At 38.4% G+C, this 15,166-nt stretch overlaps 1 protein-coding gene across 1 annotated transcript in view; it reads right to left on the reverse strand.

Moving 5' to 3' along the window:
- Positions 1–15,166, reverse strand: part of NLN (neurolysin) — a 63,325-nt gene that overhangs the window by 36,297 nt on the left and 11,862 nt on the right. The window contains exons 2-3 of the mRNA XM_060235901.1: positions 13,572–13,828; positions 11,268–11,416 (exon numbers count right to left, since the gene is read on the reverse strand). Coding sequence (XP_060091884.1) covers positions 11,268–11,416; positions 13,572–13,828 — 406 coding nt within the window. The remainder of the gene's footprint in view (positions 1–11,267; positions 11,417–13,571; positions 13,829–15,166) is intronic.

The raw sequence follows: 15,166 nt of genomic DNA on the forward strand, positions 1-15,166 counted from the left end.
TGCCTGGACCCTTTCTTGGAGATGCCAGGGATTGAACCTGGGACCTTCTGCTTCCCAAGCAGATGCTCTACCACTGAGCCACCGTCCCTCCCCATGGACTATGGGAGTTTGTTATCGCCCACCAAATCAAAAGATAGAGGATGATTAAAATATGATGGAAGGATTAAAGATAGTGGCTAAATGTAAAAACTGTGTCGTAATAGGTGATTTTAACTACCCGCAGATTGATTCGGTCAATATGTGTTCGGGTCAAGAGAAAGAGATTGAGTTTCTAGATGCTCTCAATGACTGTGCTACGGAGCAGATGGTTACAGAACCTACCAGGGGTGGGGCAATCCTGGATTTGGTCCTAAGTAATGCCCAAGACTTCGTGAGAGATTTAAAAGTGATCGCACCGCTTGGGAGAAGTGACCATAACGATATTGATTTCACCATTTGTATAAATAGAGAGTTGCCCCAAAAGACCGGCACAACCACATTTAACTTTAAAAGGGGTAAATTCTATGAGATGAGGAGGCATGTGAAGAGGAAACTGAAAGGAAAGGTAAATACAGTCATAACCCTTGGGGAAGCTTGGAGGCTATTTAAAACTACAATCCTAGAAGCTCAGATAAAATATATACCACAAGTTAGGAAAGGCACAAACAGGTATAAGAAAAGGCCTGCATGGTTAACAAACAAAGTAATGGAAGCTGTAAAAGGTAAGAAGGACTGATTTAAGCGGTGGAAAGCTAGTCCAAGTGAGATGAATAAAAGGGAACACAGGCTGTGGCAAATCAAATCCAAGACTGATCAGGCAGGCAAAAAGGGACTATGAGGAGCATATTGCAAAAAACATAAAGACCAACAATAAAAATTTCTTCAAATATATTAGAAGCAGGAAACCAGCCAGGGAGGCAGTGGGGCCCTTGGATGACCATGGGGTAAAAGGATTACTGAAGGAGGATGGGGAAATGGCTGAGAAGCTAAATGAATTTTTTGCCTCCGTCTTCACTGTGGAAGACGAGAACTTTTTGCCCGCCCAAGAACCACTAATTTTGGAAGGGGTGTTGAAAGACCTGAGTCAGATTGAGATGACAAGAGAGGAGGTCCTACAACTGATAGACAAATTAAAAACTAATAAGTCACCTGGTCTGGATGGCATACATCCAAGAGTTCTGAAAGAACTCAAAGCTGAACTTGTGGATCATCTGACAAAAATATGTAATCTTTCATTGAAATCCCTCTCCATTCCTGATGACTGGAAGGTAGCAAATGTCACCCCCATTGTTAAAAAGGATTCCAGAGGAGATCTGGGAAATTACAGGCCAGTCAGTCTGACTTCAATACCGGGAAAGTTGGTAGAAACCATTATCAAGGACAGAATGAGTAGGCACATTGATGAACAAGAGTTACTGAGAAAGACTCAGCATGGGTTCTGTAAGGGGAGATCTTGCCTCACTAACCTGTTACAGTTCTTTGAGGGGGTGAACAAACATGTGGACAAAGGAGACCCAATAGATGTTGTTTACCTTGACTTCCAGAAAGCTTTTGATAAAGTTCCTCATCAAAGGCTCCTTAGTAAGCTCGAGAGTCATGGAGTAAAAGGACAGGTCCTCTTGTGGATCAAAAACTGGCTAATTAATAGGAAGCAGAGAGTGAGTATAAATGGGCAGTCTTCGCAGTGGAGGACGGTAAGCAGTGGGGTGCCGCAGGGCTCAGTACAGGTCCCATGCTCTTTAACTTGTTCATTAATGATTTGGAGTTGGGAATGAGCAGTGAAGTGGCCAAGTTTGAAGATGACACTAAATTGTTCAGGGTGGTGAGAACCAGAGAGGATTGTGAGGCACTCTAAAGGGATCTGTTGAGGCTGGGTGAGTGGGCGTCAACGTGGCAGATGAGGTTTAATGCGGCCAAGTGCAAAGTAATGACATTGGGGCCAAAAATCCCAGCTACAAATACAAGTCGATGGGGTGTGAACTGGCAGAGACTGACCAAGAGAGAGATCTTGGGGTCGTGGTAGATAACTCACTGAAAACGTCAAGACAGTGTGCAATTGCAATAAAAAAGGCCAATGCCATGCTGGGAATTATTAGGAAGGGAACTGAAATCAGCCAGTATCATAATGCCCCTGTATAAATCAATGGTGCAGCCTCATTTGGAATACTGTGTGCAATTCTGATCACCACACCTCAAAAAGGATATTATAGCATTGGAAAAAGTCCAGAAAAGGGCAACTAGAATGATTAAAGGGTTGGAACACTTTCCCAATGAAGAAAGGTTGAAACGCTTGGGGCTCTTTAGCTTGGAGAAACGTTGACTGCGTGGTGACATGATAGAGGTTTACAAGATTATGCATGGGATGGACAAAGTAGAGAAAGAAGTACTTTTCTCTCTCCCTCACAATACAAGAACTTGTGGGCATTCGATGAAATTGCTGAGCAGTCGGGTTGAAATGGATAAAAGGAAGTACTTCTTCCAAAGGGTGATTAACATGTGGAATTCACTGCCACAGGAGGTGGCGGCGGCTACAAGCATAGCCAGCTTCAAGAGGGGGTTAGATAAAAATATGGAGCAGAGGTCCATCAGTGGCTATTAGCCACATTGTGTATATATATGTGTGTAGGTTTTTTGGCCACTGTGTGACACAGAGTGTTGGACTGGATGGGCCATTGGCCTGATCCAACATGGCTTCTCTTATGTTCTTATGTACTCTCCTAGTCACCAAACGTGGTCAAGAATTTATATGTGCTGTCTTTCTACAAATTTGGTCAAAGATTTAGTTGAGACAGAAATCCAAACAAGAGTTATCTCAGACCATAGCCCTGTAATGATAAAGTTCAACGGTATGCAAATGAGAAGATCACGGAAGTTAAATACCTCAATTTTGAAAGATAAAAACTTTCTCAAAGAATCTGTTGAAATGGAATCCTTTTCCAAACAGAACGTAATGCAAGATGTAAAGATGCAAGTAGTTTGGGATACTGCTAAAGCATACTTTAGGGGCCTTGCAATTAGATATAGTGTCAAGAAAAGAAAGAGCTGAAAACTCTCAAAAACCAATGTCATAATCTGGAGAAGCTGAAAAGAATTTAAAGAAACAACCAACAAGACACGAGTTCCAAAATAAGGTGAAAGAAATACAACACCAATTGAACTTGTTACTCATGGAGGAGATGGAGATAAAATTGGAAATGCCAGACAATTTTTTTTTGAGCATGCCAATAAGCCTGGAAGGTGGTTGGCCTATTGGATGAGAAAAGAGAATGCCAAAAGAATAATATTGGTCTTGAAAGATGAGAATAATAAAGAGAAAGCTCAAAAACAAGAGATATGTCAAATTGTGGAACAGTTCTATAAAAAATTATATGAAGATAAGCAAGTTCACAAGACAGATTTAGAAGATTACATTAACCAAAATAATATTAACAAATTTACAGAGGAACAGCAAAAAAATTTAAATGAACCAATAACAATAAGAAGTTGGAGATGCAATGGCATCGCAAAAGAATGGCAAAGCCCAGGGCCTCGATGGACTGCCTGCGGAATTCTACAAAGCCTATGAGGAGTCTTTACTGTTACCATTTAAGTGTCTCCTTAAAAAGATTCAAGATGAAGGCCAAATACCAGCTTCGTGGCAAGAAGCTACAATATCCTTAATCCCAAAAGAAGATGTGGTTTTGAATGATATTAAAAATTATCGCCCAATCTCTCTTTTAAATGAGGATTATAAAATCTTTGCTGCAATATTGGAACAATGATTGAAGAAATTTCTACAGTCAAGACCAGGCTGGATTCCTTCCTAGAAGATACTTGAAAGATAATGTCAGAACAGTTTGTAATATCTTGGAATATTATGAAACTCATCCAGAGAAACAACTGGCATTAATCTGCTTGGATGCTGAGAAGGCCTTCGATAATGTTCGTTTGTAATTTATGTTACAGCAACTGAAAGGTATGAAATGTGGTGAAAATTTCTTGAGAGCAGAAGAAGCAATAGACTCTTTTCAAAGAGCAAGGGTGACAGTGAATGGTGAATTAACAGAAGCAATTAATATTCAAAAGGGTACAAGACAAGGCTGTCCACTGTCACCACTACTTTTTATTTTATCTCTAGAGATATTGAATAATCAGATAAGAGAAGACACAAGTATCAAGGGAGCGGTGATAAAATGTGAACAATTCAAATTGAGAGCTTTCGCAGATGATCTAGTTTTTATACTAGAGCAACCAACAGACTGTCTAGAGATATTGAATAATCAGATAAGAGAAGACACAAGTATCAAGGGAGGGGTGATAAAATGTGAACAATACAAATTGAGAGCTTTCACAGATGATCTAGTTTTTATACTAGAGCAACCAACAGACTGTCTTATAAACAAGATTACTCAATTTGGTTACTGGGCAGGACTGAAGATCAATTACCACAAAACAAAATTCTTAACAAAGAATATGACAATGGAACAAATCCAATCTCTTTAACAAAAATCAGCGTTTTTGTATGAGAAAAGAACCAAATATCTAGGGGTACTTATCTCAAATAAGTGCAGCAGTTTAAAAATAGACAATTATGATAAACTACTTAAAAGATTTGGAAAAATGGCATGATTTGAACTTATCATTAATGGGAAGAATAGCCTTAAGATGAATATCCTTCCAAGGTTATTATTTTTATATCAAACTATTCCAATATTTCTAAATAGTGGTTTTTTTCAAGAATTGAATAAGATGGACTCCAAGTATGTTTGGCAAGGCAAAAAACCTAGAATCAAACTAAAGACATTGCAAGACTCCAAATCAAGAGCAGGTATGGGCCTCCCAGACTGGCAATTGTATTACAAAGCTTCTGTGCTTTTGTGGGTAAGAGACTGGATGTTATTGAATGACAAGAGACAACTGTTGTTAAAGGGACATGATCTTACTATGGGTTGGCACTCGTATCTATGGTATCAAAGACTTGAAGGACATTCCTATTTTAAGAACCACTGGATTCAGAAATCTTTGTATCTTACATGGTCATGGTTAAAAATGAGAATTTACCAAAAAATTCCAAGATGGGTCTCCCCAGTGGAAGCATTTACTCATCCAAATCTCTTAAAACCTAATCAGAGTTATAGATATGATGACCTGTTGGGGAAAGACAATCAGCTGAAAACTAGAGAGGAGTTGGAAAACACAGACATTAAAATGATTTGGTGGTTGAGAATGCAAGTTGAATCTAGGTATGCCGAAGACAAGATGACAGGCTTTAACACAGAACAATACCCATTTGACAAAATCTTTATAGGCCCTCAAGAAAAGCTAATCTCTAAATGATATGCATATTTACTACAGATGAAGACGCAAGATAAAGTTGTAAAAGATTGTATGGTCCAATGGATGAAAAATTTGGGTTATAACATTACATTAGAAGAATGGGAGAGATTGTGGAAGTTCAATGTTAAATTAACTAGGTCAGTAACTTTTAAAGAAAACTTACATAAGATGTTTTATAGATGGTACTTGACTCCACAGAAATTGTGTAAGATTTATTAATATTTCTAACAAATGTTGGAAATGTACTAAACAGGTTGGTTCTTTTTATCATATGTGGTGGACATGTGAGATGGTGAAGGACTACTGGAAAATGGTTCACGAATTATTACAGAAGATTATGAAGACACAGATTCAATTCAAACCAGAACTATTTTTATTGAATATATTTCCTGAGGACTATTCCAAAGAAATGAGACATTTGTTGGCACATTTCAACACAACAGCCAAGATTCTCTTGGCGCAGAGATGGAAATCTCAGGAAATCCCCATAAGAATGGACTTGGTGAGAAAAATTCTGGAAACAGCAGAGCTGGACTTTTTATCCCAGCTGTTGGCTGGGAAATCTAAGGAAGAAGCAAGAAAATATTGGATGAAATTTTATGCCTGGCTAGACTCTCAAGACTCTTACGATTCTCTGGTATGAACTTATATCTCCTTTTTTTCTGTACTCTGTATTACAAGATTGCCTTTATTGGAATTGTCAATTTCAATAGATATTTTAACAAAAAGATTTATAATATAAAATATCAAAATGTTGATGATGCACAGTTTAGAGATAATATGTGACAATTTATGTATTTTAAGAAAGTATTGCAGATATAGACTTGTATTCTTTGAAGGTATTTTTTATACAGACTAAGACTAATTTGTAATCTTACTTTCTATCCCTTTCTATTCCCTATCCTTTATTCCCTGAAACCAATATCCAGCTTACTGTCAGTATCCAGCTTACTGTCATTTAGATACCAGGCCAAAACATTTTGCTTTACCCAGATTTTTAATGGAAGGGTTATCCCATCCTTTTTGGTTGTTTTTATGGCCTGCCTGTAGCTTGAGGGCTGTTTTCAACATTCTCTACAAAAATCATATTTGCTGTTTTATGCTGCTGGGTATTGCTTTTCTATTATTTTAATGCTGATTTTATATCCTGGCAGCTTTTTTATTAGCTACTGTATTGTTAGTTACTATCCTTTTACTGTTGTGTTATTTTTACATTGTGTTTGCTTTGCTGAACTGAAGATTGAAATCTGCTAGCTATTCAGGCACACTGGGCTTTTCCACAGCAAACAGAAGAATTTCATATGATGCTTTATCAAACAGCATTCAGATATAAAAGGCGCTTTTTGAGTAAAGACAAATTTGGTTAAAGCAGGCTGCAACTTTTATGCTTATACTTGGATACGAGTTTAACTGAAGAGATGTGAAAGACAATGTTTAAACCAGCAGTTTATTGAGCAGCTCAGAACGTGGCAATTTAAAACTTTCAAACCCCATGTCACATTCTTCAGGAAATATCACTTCATAAGGCATCCTTGGGGATGGGGAATGGTATAGTACAACCAAATCTCATCAGATATTGGAAGCTAAGCAGTTTTAGTGCATAGAGACTACCAAATACTTGGCAGAGGAAGACAAAGCCATCTCTTAACATCTCTTGCCTTGAGAACCATACCGCACTTTACACATACAAGGCATCATTGTAAGATCTGCATATAAAGACTTTTAAAAAGATTTTCTTTTTTATGAAACGTATATTCAACACATAGTACCAATATATTTAAGTTATAAAGGTAGTCCCCTATGCAAGCAACATTATCAATTCATGGGGTGACGTCACATCAGGATGTTTTCTTGGCAGACTTTTTACAGGGTGGTTTGCCATTGCCTTCCCCAGTCATCTACACTTTACCTCTAGCAAGCTGAGGGTAAAGATTTAAGTTACCAACAACTTTTTGAACACAAGGCCACAACTGAGACTAGGAAGAAGAGACAGAGCCTTCTGGTAAATCTCAAATACAATGGGTCTCTAAAATAAGCCATAAGAATGCTTGGGTGACTACTGAAACCTGGTTCACTGAAGAAAATGAACTTTACTTCCCAATAAAGTGTCTTTAGTTTGGTTAGTCAGAAACTAGATGATGGTCGAAAATAAATGACCTTAAATATTAGTGCTAATAAGAGTGAAGAAGGTAGAGAAAGAAGTACTTTTCTACCTTTCTCACAATACAAGAACTCGTGGGCATTCAATGAAATTGCTGAGCAGTCAGGTTAGAATGGATAAAAGGAGATACTTCTTCACCTAAAGGATGATTAACATGTGGAATTCACTGCCACAGGAGGTGGTAGCAGCTACAAGCATAGCCAGCTTCAAGAGGGGGTTAGATAAAAATATGGAGCAAAGGTCCATTGGTGGCTATTAGCCACAGTGTGTGTATATGCATATATATATATATATATATATATATATAAAAATTGGCCACTGTGTGACACAGAGTGTTGGACTGGATGGGCCATTGGCCTGATCCAACATGGCTTCTCTTATGTTCTTATGTTAATGAAGGAACATCAAACAAAATAACAAAGTCTTTCCCTGGTGGCAGAAGCAAACAACATAGGGAGTCAGACAAATCTATCTGTGGAAGGAGTTTCAAAGTTTTGACACCACAGCAAAAACCTTTTCTTGGGTTGCTACCTGTCTAGCCTCAGATGGCAGAGGCACCTGAAACAGACCCACCAAAGATGATGGGAGTGGTAAAGTATATTCATATAGGAGTAGGCAGTTTCCCTAGCTATTCTGGCCCCAAGTCGTATTGGGCTTTAATGGTCTATACTAACAGCTTCAATTGGGCATTGGGTTGGATTCAGCCAGCATTTAATTCCATACTACAATCACAACCATTGTGACTTCTGCCTATACATGTCCTAAAATCCCCAGAATTACCTCCCCTTATTCATCAGCTGAATAGCCAGATGGATGCAACCCATTCTTTTGTAGGATTATGTCTGATCTTTTTATTAATGATAAATGTAATTTAACAAGAACGCACGTGAACGGTGTGAGCTGGAATACACGCAGAGGTGTAAAACACCATTTTCTCCTCCCCAGGAGGTTATGTGGGTGGGAAACATCAGAGCATTTCTAAACATGCCCTTGCTAGCTTGTGTACATGCCCACATGAAATTATGTTATGTAATATTGCAGATACATTAAATATTCAAATTCTCTTGGTGGATTTATCCTTCACAATAACTCAGAATTTATTCTAAACAGTAGAAAATCCAGCAATAACTGGAAATGAAGTTGTTGGTGTTTTTTTTACAACATATTCTTAATTGGATTAAGAGTGTACCTGGTAAGGCAGTAGAGTCAATGATAAAAAACCCCCCAAAGGTGGAAGGAGGCAACTAGGCAGACTGCAGGCGAGGACTCGTTCACAATTCTTGTTCTGTATGCCAGAAACACTCTGAATGGCCAGTCCTGGATTTACTTCAGGCAGGAAGTGAGGTAACCACTTCCAGTTTTTCCTCAGTCAGAGTTTCACATCAAGCTTGGTTCTATCTCATGGTATTGTCTTCAGTGAAATAATATCCATTATCTAGCTAGTCACCCACTCTGGGAATGGCATTGTAATGAGGAATTGAAACTCAGGCTGCCTCTCCTTGAGGGTAGTCTAATTACTCCTTCTGCCTCTTTGGTAATAATATTCTCCATATTTCTCATTCCCCACCTCAAGCCCACACACAAACTGCTTTTGTAATCTAGTCACAATGCCAATTGTTATGTGATTTTTGCATTAATCAGACCTACAGATGAATTTGTAATATGTGGTCATAAATGAAAGGGGCAAGGAATTGTGGATGTATTGTATCTATTGTAATTAAAAGGATAGTTGTTGATGCATAGAGCAAAAGGTCAGACAAAAATAATCATCAGTGCATCATTCTCAAAATAGCAGAGAGCATACCATCAAATACAAAACAGCCTTCAAATCACTAGTTGTGTACTTAGATGTATATAGAAAAATGGGTGACAACAGCACTCGACTCTTCTAACTACTGCATCTGTATGACCTGGATTAAGAAACCCCAGGAAACTGGATTCCGAACTTCTCTTCCATGAGAAGAAAAGCATGCTGTTGCAAAGAGTTTACTGACTGCAAGAGGCACATTTTAAGGGAGAGCTGTGGCTAGAGAGGGAAGTGAGAAAGGGCCCTTTCCAAAAACAGAGCTCTGCTCAAAGTCCTTTAGCTTGAGCCCACAAGATATACAGCATGATAGGCAAACAGTGGCAAAATCTTGACCCTATCTCTTCACTCGTGAAGGTTCTATTTTTCTCTCAATGTATACTTGCAAAAGAATAATAAGGTGTTAATTCAAAAAGAGACAGGCCGAAGTACTCGCAGAGGCTAAGCTGTAGACCTCCATTTAATCATCAGCACACTGATAGGAACAGGCATTAAATTACATTTTGGGAAAGTACCTCTAGGCAACTGAGTAACTGCTACTGAAGATCATCCATTTTAAATGAAGGCATCCTGGCCAAGGGTTGTAAAGGTGATGGCCCCAATGAACAGTGAAGTAGTATCACAAATGTGACTTGCCGTCATCAAGACTAGAAGCAACCTGATGATTGGTTAATATTCTAAAAATGGTTACACAGTAGAGAACCTTACATAAGACTTGGACCTGATAAACGTTTAAGGAAATGTAAAAAATTAAAAAACAAAAACTATAACAGTCTAAGGGTGACAAAATGCTGCAAGAAAACCAAAAAGTAATGCATGCAAAATAATCAGTTTCCTGTGTAGAAAATGCATTACGTAAAAAAGTACAAAAGGTACATCTGCAGTAACTTAAACAAAATATTCCAAAGCCATGCAGCTCAATAAATTGTAAGCCTGCCAACAATACCCTGTATCCTACAACTTCATTATGCAAAACTTGAAGCCCTCCTCTAGCCTAAGAAGTCTCCTACCAACTTAGGTGGCTTTGCTTTCATCATAAGAACTTCCTCCAGGCTTACATAGGATACTGCCCTCTGTATTCACCACAGAACAATGTTTAGCAAAGAACAGGCACTTTAATATTAGTGGCAAATAACATACATCAACAACTAAGATGATGCTGGGGAAAATAAATTTGGAACTACATGCCCAAATTCAAGCCTCCGTGTGTTAGAATAATGTTTGATTTTGGGGAGTAATGGGAGCACATGTGCTATGTTATGTGTGTTATGAAACATGGAGACACACTTTTAAGTATCATTTATGTATGTAACTGCTAGAGAAGAAAGCACAGATAAGGGGGAATGACAGTAAAAATGCATTTCATGTGCACATAATCCCATGTAGCTGCCTTATACTGAATCAGATCACTTGTCCATGAAGATCAGTATTGTTTACTCGGTCTGGTAGTAGATCTCTAGAATCTCAGGCACAGACCTTTGTTATTACCTGCTACCTGGTCCTTTTCACTGGAGACATACAGATTGAACCTGGAACCTTCTGCATGCCAAGCAAATATTTCACCACTGAGCATGTAAAATGAATGTTGCTCAGTAGGAGAAATATACAACACAATGTTATTACCTAAATGTGCGCAAATTTCCCCAATACATAAGAACACAAAAGAAAAGCCCTGGATCATACCGGTGGTCCATCTAGTCCAGCATCCTCCTTTACACAGAGGCCAACCAGTTGCCCTGGAGGGTCAACGAACAGGGCAAAGAAGCCAAGGTCTTCCCCTGATGTTGCCTCCTAGCATTGGGTTTCAGAGGTTTTCCCTCTTCTGCACATAGAAGATTCCTTTACTCATCTTGGCTAATAGCAACTCATGGACCTAACCTCCATAAATAAACAGGAACTATATATAATTATATCCCACCTTTCTTCTAACATGTCAGAAGATCTACTTTGAGACACTGATGAGATCCAGATTACTATCCATGGCTAATTATTTTCCTTATTGCTTACCTGTAAATGGACAATCCTTTGGAATACGTCTTCTCTCATGCTCATCTCAACATCAAAATGAGAAAGCCTTTTATCAGCATACGTGCTTGCTGCACGCACTTCTTTGTCAGGTGAAACATGCTGTGGGAAATCCAACATGCTTCTTTCCACTATTAAAAAGAAAAAAAAAATAGCAAATGCACTAAGCAGCAACAGTAGAAATGAGCCCACCTTAACCCAGTTAATGAAAGAGATTTTCCGAAGTTCAAAAGAAACCTTTTCCAGGGAGCTCCTCATATACCAGTTTGAATGTTTTCTATGAATTCAAGGTAACATAAACTGAAGTTGATAGTATGCTATAATTAATGGAGACAGTAAAGATCTTTCCAAAAATAAGTACAAAGAACAGCAGGTATTTTAAAAAAAAGTTTACAAAAATGCTCTTTGTGCAAAAGATATTATACAAATAGGTGAACATTTTATATGCCTCTTGAAAACTAGAGGCAATAAATAAAACTATCAAAAGATTTAAGAAGCAGATCATGAAATTACAGAATTGGATTACAGAAACAGAAATTGGTGTGCTCCAAACTCTCACTAAACATGAACAAAACAGACCATTTACTCCCCACCCCCAACTCCTATCCACTAATACATACCATTCATTTACAGAATCACCTACTAATTATGAATCATGGCAAGGAGAAATATCTCCACCTGCTGGGAGTTATTTTCAGACCTTTTACATGGAATCACTAATTTAACTAATGAACACAACTGAAAATATGAACGTCTGTATTTATTATTTATCACATTAGTATCCTATACTTCCTCCAAAGTGTTCAAGGCAGCATATTTTTATATTAACAATCCTGTGATTGTGGTTAAGCTAAGAGACTCAAGGACACCTGCTAAACATCCTAGCTGAGCATGTTGTAATTCTAGGTTTCCCTCATCTACATGTTCTTAGCTTAATTTTAAATGCTTCCACTTTCTGAAACTTCAGTCAGTGCTTCCACATTTCAAGACTGGTCTCTGTTCCCAAGAAAGGTAACAAAAACATGATCTAGGTTGTCAAATTATACATCATAGCAGATAAACTGGGCTGAGAATGTTCCATGCATCCTGTATACACACATAGAACTGAGAATTCAGATTCCAGTCTAACCTAAAGAACAGCGGTCAACAACTTTCTGTAATTAAACAGCTATATTATGTCAAAATTCAGAACAAGAAATCAACAGAGACCCTATTTGCACAACTTACACTATAAACTTAATCAATAGTTATTAATCTTATGCAATTCCACAGGGCCTATAAGGCAGAGATGTTCTGCCAGGTCTTTAGCTGAGGACAGCAATGGTTTTCATTCTGGTTGGCATTCTCTCCAGATGTATTTGTTCCGCCTCCTTCTCTGCCTATGAGGAGACAAGGCAATTTAGAATGGCAAGTAATGTGTAGCTCACCATCTGGTTTCTTTCATTCAGTACTTTCTGTATATTTTTACATGTGCATGTATGTGTGTGTGTGTGTGCGCATGCACACCTGGAAATCTTGGTGACCTCTGGTGACTGACTGCTACTGGGGGATTGGAGGATATTCAGGGAGATGGCTTAATAAAGCCTACTCCCAAATCCTGATATTCCAAGAGGTCTCCCATCCAAGTACTTGCCAGAGTTGACTCTGATAGCTTCTGAGATCCAACGAGATTGGTCTTGCCTGGACTATCTAGGTCAGGGCACCATCTGGATTCTTTTAAACCTCTTGTATTAAGTGTTTTCTTCATATTTTATCTTATAGTCTTCCATATTTTATTTACTGTTGTACATCACCCAGAACCCTGCAGTAGTAGGGTATGGATGAATCAGAAATTTAATAAATAAAAGAAACCCATTAATAATTAGTAATATTAATAAAACCAAATGGTTTCTGCACAACTCACACTCTGGTTGCTGCAAGTTGTTCATTAGGAAGTGGCACCTATGAGGTCTCCCAATAAGTAATGACAACAATTAAATCAAACAGCATTATAGCATCTCATGCGAACCTCCAATACACCTTAACTTAAAAGATTTTAATTTCTTCTGTAAAATTCCGTATTTGGTTCCACATTTGTCTCTAGAGCCCCAGCTTCAGCTCCCTGCTGCAGAGCCCAAACTTACACAGCTGAAATTAAATCACATACTATGTAACATCATGGAACTGCAGCTATTATTATATTCAGCTCCAAGCAGCTGTACATAAATTCAAATCTCACAAGTTTAGCTTCTAATATCTTCTCCTCCAGGTGCAAATGGAGACTAATATTAGACATGCCATATTTACCTGAATATTCCACTTCTATATCTGCTAAAGCCTGAACAGTGTTTTCATATGTGACCTTTTCCATATCAAGCATCCCAACACTGTCATATACTTGCTTTGTTTTCCTGATAAGCTCTTCAGTCCTCATTTTAATCTGGTCTGGCTGCAGGTCCCATTTCAATACATTTTGGTCTGCTGCAACACAGGATGAGGTCTTGAGATTGGTAGTAATATCTGTTCCTAAAGTCATTCTGGATAAAATTCTGCGGCAACCCGCTCTGCAAATAAAAATACAAAAACAGAAAAAGTGTGATTTATGACAGAAGGCCCAGAGGGGAGAGAAGTGGAAGTGACACAACCAATTGTACAACTGAAGGAGAATACAGGAAGATGGCAGCTAGTCATGGGTACAGCTTTGCAAATTTGGAGCATCTTCATAATGACTGGGTCACAGATACGGGGAAAGAGGTAGCATAGACTTGGAAGCACAGCCAGAGGAACACTGTGGATCAAGGAAAGGCTCAAGAGCAGTGATAATAAAGGGTGGGGAAAGTATTTACGGGAGCAATAAACAGATGGGAGAGGTTCTGTCCTGGTGCGGAGGGAGGTAATTTTTCTGCTCCCTCCATTTCTTGTAATATGTTTTATCAAAGTTAATTTGCTTTGAAGCATTCAGCAGATACTGCTCCCTTCTTTTTCCCATAAAAAAACACACACAAGGGCTAAATAAACAATCATTCTAATGAAACCGCATCTAATGCTCCAGAATAAAGAGTCCTACTAATGAGAACTCCAACCACAGATTTCAATTAAACATATTTATGACAACCATTTTTAGGATTTAGGTCACTGTGATAATCCTGTAATTTAAAGCACAGCTGAAATTTTAATCTCAAAAATAGACCTCTAGATTCTAGAAACTTTACTGATAATCAGTACAAACTATGCAGTTAGAAGTAAAACAACTGAACTGTTTCCTTAACAAAGTAGTCTTCCATTATGCAAAACAGCAAGTGAAGACAAATATTGTAAAATGCAAACAGATGGAAAGGCCAATGCAAATTCCCCATTATGTAAAAGTAACAATCATTTATACAAAATAAACAAAATAAAAAATACCAATTGAAACAAGTTAACATAACAATCCCAAAAGCCACTTCCACAGCAATCATAGCAACTGCCCTAGCCTTATCAAAGTAACCTTCTGTGGAATATACTGAAAACTATGTGGTAATGGGAGGGATGCTAAGACATCATCCCCTTCCTATTGGAATGTACAAGCCCTCTCCCAAGAGAGCCCCAGAGCCTTCCACGTAAGAGCCCTCTACAGTCCTGTGGTCAGGAGGGCAGCTAATGACACCTGCAACCACAACCTCCTAGATGCCCCTCAGACAAAGTATCTGAAGTCCACAGCAGCCTAAATGCAGTCTGCAAGTAATCTTTTCGCCAGAAACAGAATAAAGGCCAGGCTAAGAATGAAGGGGCGTGAGCTCTGATAAGCTGAGACAGCTGGAGAAGTTGCTAAGAATTTCTGCGTTTTGAAAGACTTCATTCTGAGGCTTGGGTGACTGCTGAAAAGGCTGAGTTGTGATAGCTGGGGAACTGCTGTACGTTTG

This window comes from Heteronotia binoei, chromosome 4 (assembly GCF_032191835.1).
Source record: "Heteronotia binoei isolate CCM8104 ecotype False Entrance Well chromosome 4, APGP_CSIRO_Hbin_v1, whole genome shotgun sequence".
NCBI lineage: Eukaryota > Metazoa > Chordata > Lepidosauria > Squamata > Gekkonidae > Heteronotia > Heteronotia binoei.